Raw genomic sequence first — 8,170 nt, forward strand, 5'->3', positions numbered from 1 at the left:
CTGCTTCTCCCAAGGCCGGTGCAAAGCAAATATAGATATGTGCATCAGAATAGTGTTTTTTTATTGCCTTCATATCAAAGCATAGTTTGGTCATGACAGCCAAGTATATAATCAGAAATAGGATTATTGTGCAAGGCAAAGAAAGATCAATGAATTGTCCTGCTAAACCCTTACTGTAAGTTTATTATAAATGTCACATTTTTTCCTGCCTGGACCTTCACATCTGCACATTTCTTGCCTGTAAGGAGCTTTCTGCGCTTTGAGGAGGACTGAGCCCCCATGCAACACCGAAGTTGCCCCTTTTGAAGGGACACAGGGGCTCCTGGACCCTGTAGATGTCCATGCTCCAGTCTCAGCACTGCACTATATCTGCAGCACCTCTTACTATTAGCAATGAGCTACGATGGTGCTAAAAAAATAAACGATGTTCTTGCCTAATTAAGGTTGATAGACACATTCAAAGCAGCTTTCCGAAGTGGCCCAGAATAAACAGTTCTCTCCCAGGTCATCCTGAGAACAAATTCCTCCTATAACAGAACTCACTGCTGAATAATACAAGAGTTGAGTAGGATAGTCACTTCCTTGACAAAGAGAGCAGAGATGATCTGTGCGTGGACTAACATGCAATGATTTGAGGAACAGCTGAGGTCATGTGTGTTAAAATTTGGCTTCTAAGGATGAGGGGTGAGGCAAACTCTTTCTGTCTCTTACCAGAAGGAGGATTGCATTTCTGTTCCATCTACTCTTGTGTGTGAGCTTAGAGGTACTCTGCTGCAGTGTGGAAATTGGTGTGAAATGGAAAGCAGTAGCAGATGAAGGAATTGGAACCTGCAGCATAGCCACAAAGTGGCTCCCAGTTTTGCAGTAAGGGAGTAGGAAGGGAGGCCTAAAGCTGGATACTTTGTGGTTGAAGGTCAGACCTTGACACTTAAAAGTTTCCATGACATACCAAAGGTGACATTGTCTTTTTTGGATGCCAGTGCCATATTGGGAGCTGATATATTATGACTGATTATCCACCATTTCCTTCAGTTCCTCCTCCTCAGAGTTCCTTCTTCCCATTCCAGTCAGAATTTAGCTGTACAGAATGCAGCTTATTTATTCACTCTCAGCATGCATCCACATCAGATCACTGATTTGTGCCCTACCCACTCCTTACTGCCACTTTATCTCTTGCAAACTTTAACAATTTTCTTTTAGTCCCATAAAAAAGTCAATCAGCAAAGGACCAAGGATCTAACTGCTGTTTCTAACTATCTAACTAGACTCCTCTCAGAGAGGATAGGAGGCAGACAAGCATAACTTGTAGTGAGGGAAATTCAAAATAGCTAAAATTAAAGAATGTTTACAGCGGCCCTGGTTGAACACTGGAACAGGCTGCTCAGAGAGGCTGTGGAATCTCTGTGTTTGAAAATACTCAGAACTTGACTGGGACTTGTCGGTTTCACAGAGGTTGTACTTTCATGCTACATAGCTGAGGATGGCCCTGCACCATCCTCATCCTATCAGTCTCCACCAAGCGCACCTACTAAAACAACAGGGCTCCATCTAGGTACAGGAAAAGGTAACGACCCATTTCTAAGTCCACAATTAGCCCTTAAAATAGAAACATCTCGGTTTTCACTTGTACCAACTCATATTGCAAATGGTACATCAAAAAAAGATGGGAAGGAGGCAAGGGATGCCTATCTTCTTCCCTTTTTTTTTTTTTTTTTAGTGACAGAGTAGCCATAATTTGACTTTAAAATCAATCTAAAAGCACAAGATAAATTATTCTGTATGAACAGGAAGTACACATAAGATATCAGCAATGTATAGTCTTTGTGGGAGATTACTACTAACTATAGGAAAATCCTTGAGAGACTGTGGTAAGGAATGCTAGGGAATCAAACCCTTTTGTCAGTTGGTCAGACTAGTTTTGCCTGAATTTGTCTCCCTCCCGCTGTCTATCAATAAATATTCTGCATATCCTCTTTGCTTATCCCGACTCGAAGGTTGGTAACAGAACTGAAGTGCTCTGATGTGCCTTAAAAGCATCACTAAAACCAGCTAACGATCAAGGTAATTACTGCTAGAGTTCTGTGTAAGGACTCAGGGATACTCAGTATAAGGATATTTCACACATTAGCTAGTACAGACCAGGAAACTCCTGCAAATGGATAGCTTTTAAGATCTCTTTACTTTCCATTGGGCTTACAAATAGGTTGGATCTAAACTCCTCCTCCTGCACACTTCTCAACCTATAGCTAAACAAGGCAATTAGCAATGGCATTAGGGGTTGGCAAAAATCTTTCTTGTAAACTGTAAACTGTAACAGGCATGAAATCCTACAGTAACATTCTACAGAGCACCTTTTCACAGCATAAGTGCAATTTGCCCAAGATGTTTTCAGTTCCACTGTCAAGCCATTTGCTGAGATTACAGACTAAAAGAATATAAATGAACAAATTTTTATTTTGACAACTAATAGAAATTAGACCAGGTTTGGGAGTGTTATCTCCCTTTCACATCTATATTTTTTGGTTTCTAAAAAAAAATGAAATGACTTTTCATGAATATGCCCATAGCATGTGGGGGTAACAAAACAAAAACCAACCAACCAACCCTTTAAGCAAAAGTATCCCTTAGGAGGGGTAAAAACAAAGTTCACAAGCTACAAACTTCACTCATCAGCTGAAGACAACATGACCACATAAGAATAAGTTTATTCATTAGAAAATGTCCTCTAAATACAGAAATTTTAGCATTACACAGCAATGATATTTGTCATTCAGATTCTGTATTTTTTCCTCAATTAAGTTTTTTCTTAGTTATGAAGGCAAAATGCAGACAATTCAGGCAAATCATTAATGCCCAACAGACCTGAAAAGAGAAGCATCTTCCTCCTACTTCTTTTAAAAACTACTTGCTTCATTTTCCTACAGTTGCATCAGTTTCTTTAGCCAAGCAGAGTTTTAGGCAGACATGCTAACTTGCTCTCATATCAGTACATCCGGAGAACTCTTCTCACAGTCTCCACATATTTATCATCAGGAACAGGTTTTCTCTGGCTTCCTGGCTCTAGAAATTTCTTGATTGCAGGGATACTGCTTATATTTGCTTTAAATGCCTAAAAAGAGGTAAACAAGTACATGGTATTTAAAGATCAGAAGGTAATTCAGGAAAAACAAAGTTAGACTCATTTGTGCAAGGGTTTAACTGAAGATCGCACTATTTATCTGCAACACAATCCAAAGACTGTCTGTGCTTAAGGCTTTTGTCCAAGACTGACAGAGTGATACTTTTCCCCTCAACTTCTGCACCTTTGTGTTTGTGAAATGACTTTCTCAGCTGCCTTCACATCATGCTGAGCAGAAGGGGACTGTTCCCAAAGCAAACAAGGGGGTTTCACTGGAAGAGACCCCTACCAAGATAACATGTGCCCTGCTCATGCAGGCAAATGCTTTCTCAAAGCACAGTGCGGGGACGCTGTGGAAGAGCATACGTCAAGCGGCAGCACTGCCAGAAGTGATTGAAGTGATAGCAGAGGAAGAAATAGCAAATACCAAGGTTGACGACACCGCTACTAGTGAAGCCGATATTTAAATACAGTAACTAACTGCTGCATGTTTAAAAAGGTTTGTTTGATTAAGTCTGATTATAATTTTAATAATTTTAGGCATGGAGGAAGTTTACTACCCTTTACCTCAACCTCATATTTTCAAAAACTTAAGAAAAAAGGGTCTCTTCTTGCTTGGATGAAGAGGAAACAGTTTTCAGATGCATGTACTTTATACAAACCACATCTTGTGATCTGCAAAACAGTTTCTACTGAAAGGCATCACAGAACTAGTGATGGGATAGAATATAAAAGTAAAAAAGTCAACAGGGTAGATTTCCCCAGATCTAAACAGGAATTATTCTAAAAAAGAATGCATTCTCCACATGAAACCTAGGAGGAGGCTCCTCCTAACAACAGCAGAACAGAATTAGAATGAAAGAGGTGACAAACATGGAAAACAGACTTTAAAGACCGCTTCTCACAGCCTTGTGAGTGTGGTGTTAGTACAGTTACCTGTAGGCGAGGAAACGCTGAGAGAACATCCGACTTCTTCTCTTCTACCATTAAAATGGCTTCGAGAAGGTGAACATCTGCCCAGCTAAGACGGTTGCCAACCAGAAAGTCCTGACCATGATCTTTCAAAACCTACAAGTGTTACAAATGAAAGCGTTTAGATGTGGATACGGAAGTCCTGGCTGATGTTTTCAGAATGCTCAGGTACACCTTCCTTTGCAACACTTCTGTGCCTACTCTTCTGACCTCTTCCTCTTTCATCTAAGTAGGGATATTGTTAGTCTTGGAGATGTCAGTTCAGTTCCCGCACTCACTGATCATTTTATAGAGTATTTATGAGAAATCATCACAAAAGTGATCTAGAACCCCAGGGTTTCTCTTACCCAGCTTTATTTCCTTCTATACCTATAGGTAAACCTAAATTCCAGATTCTGGGGTTAGATAATTCCTTGATTTTCTCTCCAATCACTTTAATAGATCTTAAAATTTCTACATACCCAACTTCAATAGGAAAATGAGTAACGTAAACCGAGATGTGATGAATACAAACATTCCTGTCAAGACACACGAGTGGAGCACAGGGGAGAAGTGAACTCCAGCCACCACGCTCAGGAAGAACGTTTTAACCAACAAGCTCGGATTTCAGTGGGAAATGCTCCTCCCTTCAACCTGTAAAACAGTGAGCAGCTATTCCTGCGAGTTCATCCTGTCTGCGCTTACTGAGTCTGCACTGAGAGCACCTCCTGGGCCCTGTCTCTCTGAGCATCCATCACAGGGACACCAAGATCCCCGTGCAGCTTATCCAGCGCACCCGGTTCTGACTCAAACTCTTCAGTACCAGGAGCTGCTCCTCCACTTACCCGGGGGACTTAAAACCCTGGGAATTCTTGAGACTCGCTGTGTTACTGCAGTTAAAAAGTCACTTAGATGCATCTGAGACTTCAAATGTATTGCAGTTTTAAAATAGTTAATTGTCATAACTTTGCAATGGCAAGTTATCCAGTTTTCTTTTTCTTAAAATGGCAACTTCCTGTTTTTCAGACTTCACACAGGCATATCCACGTGCTTGTTAGATCATCAGACTTTTAAGCCGCAAGGAATATTTGGATCCTTCAGTCTGAATGCTGATACTGCTCAGCCAGTGGAGTCTCACTCAGGAATTTCTGCATTTTATCTACTATCCCTTCTCTCACAAGCTTTGCCCTCTCGCTCATTTCTGCAGCCTGGTAACAGTATGACACTCTGTGGTAAAGCGCTGTACTGATTCTTTGCTGTTTCCTTTGCTTTGGGTAAAAACTCTCAGCATTCCCACTGTCATCATTCCAGAGCAATGGAACAAAGTGATACTCCTACATACCTTTTCATAGGCTGGGAAATACCTGCCTGTGGCCTTCTGAAGTATATTGGCAAGTTCTTTCTCTTTATCCTCAGCTGGTAAGAAGGGAAATTTCATAATAAAGGTCATAAGGTCATCTGTTCCTCCTACGTACATATCAATCCTAAAAAAAAAAAAAAAAAAAAAAACCATAAAACAAAAACCCACAAACAAACAAAAAAGTTATTCTTCCAGTTAAAAAGTAAACAACAAAACACAAATCACAATCTCAGTCTCACTCATACTTTCAATATTGCTGGTGTTTCACCTGCCCCACTGCCTGGCATTAATTCTAAACAGAATTGTACAGACATTAAAAGTCTTTAACTTCAAAGAGCAAATACTGTAGATTCCTCAGCATCACTGAAGGGAAACAGATGGTACCATAAGACAATTTATCCTGAGCCCATTTAGCCATCTAGATGAACCCCCAATCTTCAGGGTTTCATCCCAAGCACAAGTGATGCTAAATAAACTACAGGCTGGTATTTTATTACAGCACTGCAAATCACTACATCAAATATATTTACATAAAAATAATCTAGTTGGAGCCAATCAGTTGCCTTCCACCCAAGAGCAGCCTGTCGCTCTCACTAGAGGCTTTGTGTGTGTCACTGAAGCACACGGGTGATTCCTTGCACATGACAGACAACAATTACTTCTAGATATGTCTAAGTTCATATACTAAAGTAAGAAGAGGAACAAGGTCACAGTACAGGGCTCTCTCCTTCAAGTCCTTCCCGTAGAGGTTGTGCTTTGCTGCTATGTAGTTGAGGATGGCTCCGGTCTGCACCATCTTCATTCCGTCGATCTCCACCATGGGCACTTGCTGAAACAGCAGGGAGCCATCTGGAGAAACAAAAACTCACACATTTCTGTACCGGAGCCAGCAAGTCCGTATCAGATCTGGCAGCGCCAGGTGCCGTTTGCTTTCATGGCAAATTTACTGCGAGCAGTCCCGAAGGACAGTGGATTAATAACCTCACTCAAAGAAGAAAAAGGAAATGACACTGACCAACTCCTCCAGCTGGCCTGTGAGGATCCCTCCCTCCTTCCCTGGGACACTGGGCTGAGGTCACTCACTGCAAGGTTGGGAGCCCCCTGCACACTCAGGTTGAGGAAACACTACAGCATTTTCCTGGGACAAGCAGTGCACTCCACTTAGTTGCGCTAATTGCTAGTTAATTATTTACTAATTGGGAAACTGTAACTGTCCTGTCAGCAAACGGTGGATGTTGTTATCACAAAGACTATGTGCTGGCAAACAAAATCAACATACTAAAGCCCTGTGGTTGTTGACCCTCTGGATTATTTTATTATCTCCTTTAATGAGAGCACAACAGATAGTGACTCTAAAACACATAAATACAGAACATCTAATCCTAAATAAATGCAAAAAAAATCCACTTCTGTTCTACTATTTGAAACTTAGTTAAAGCAATTGTCAGATTCCCAAATGTCTCCCTGACAATGAATATTAAATTAAGACATTCAGTGAATTTGATAACCTTTTGCAAGTTGCTGAAATCCAGGGTATGTGCGTGGGACCAGGTGAGATGCACAGAAGGAAATAAAATCTATATGGTACCTGTCCATACCAGGTGCACCAGGTGGTACCACCTCATTAGTGAGGCGCTGATGAACTCTGACAAAAGAATTTCACGTGCAGCTTGGCAAGCACTCAGGGCCCATGACATTTAACCATTTTATGGATAAGTCGCAAAAACATTTGCCATGGGCCATTCTCAGAAGTAACTGCATGCTCTTGAATCATCTAAAGCAAATTTTCATAAACAGGAGGGGCAGCAGTGGACAAAGGGAAAAACGACAACTGGAAGACATGGGGAACACATTTAATCTTCAATGATGCCTGTCCACAGTCTGGAAAAAGGAGAAAACAAACAAACAAACAACAAAAATGAACCAAACCACCAGTCTCTTGCTCCCAGCTCTAAGTTTTACTTCCCTCTCTGCTCTAAAGTCCCAAGTGCAACATCAACCACATCTTGTCCGAGGCTACAGTAAAGCCTGATGACCCTTTTGTTGAGGTTCCATGTGGTCTCACCTTGCAGGAGCTTCTCATACTGTTCCCGTGTTGTCAGGAACTGCTCTTCAAACTGGCAGAATAGGGAAGAAAAGGAAATGAGCATCTTGTCACATTGAAAAGAATAGAGAAACCTGCTCAGCATCAATCAAGGAACAGAATACACAGCGCAGCCCCTTCCATTGCAGGTCTAGGCTCTGCAGGAGGACACAAGAGGCAGAAGCACTGGTAGAACTTCTTGGTCTGTTGTATTTGGAAGCTGCAGCTGCAGGCAACTCTAACACAAGAAAAGAAAAACCCAAAACCTGGCAACAGAACTAGAGCAAGGACAAACTATGGTAAGGATGAACTAGAGTAAGGACGGCTTAATTGGGATTGGACAGACAACTTAGTCCAACAGTCCCGCATAGTTGAGCTCAAGTAGCAATATTGACTCATACTGGACACAGGAGCTAGGGAAAGCTGTTTAATTTCCACCTTAAATACTTTCTCTTTGCTAGCTACTAGGTGACCTGCTTCAATGACAAGCCTGGAGATTAAAATCCAAAATGCTAAAACACACCTCAACACCAGCTGCACTTAACAACCAGCGAATTGACTCCATCTTGCCTCTTCCATCAAAGTAGTAGAGCTTAGGTTTTCCCGTCATGTCTTCAAACTTCTTGTCACCTAAAATAGCAACATGGAGATAACAATT

General features: G+C 41.4%; 1 protein-coding gene across 1 annotated transcript; it reads right to left on the reverse strand.

Moving 5' to 3' along the window:
* Positions 1–2,732: 2,732 nt before the first annotated feature.
* Positions 2,733–8,170, reverse strand: LOC104570035 (glutathione S-transferase 3). The gene is made up of 6 exons (XM_010217038.2): positions 8,036–8,170; positions 7,495–7,546; positions 6,146–6,278; positions 5,412–5,553; positions 4,055–4,186; positions 2,733–3,109 (listed from the first exon to the last, which is right to left on the reverse strand). Exons 1-6 carry the CDS (start codon positions 8,120–8,122, stop codon positions 2,984–2,986), a joined length of 672 nt encoding a protein of 223 aa, XP_010215340.2. The 5' UTR covers positions 8,123–8,170; the 3' UTR covers positions 2,733–2,983.

The sequence above is a fragment of the Tinamus guttatus genome, unplaced genomic scaffold (genome assembly GCF_059628265.1).
Source record: "Tinamus guttatus ecotype Peru unplaced genomic scaffold, ASM5962826v1 Tinamus_guttatus_pri_ptg000383l, whole genome shotgun sequence".
In the NCBI taxonomy this organism is placed as follows: Eukaryota; Metazoa; Chordata; class Aves; order Tinamiformes; family Tinamidae; genus Tinamus; species Tinamus guttatus.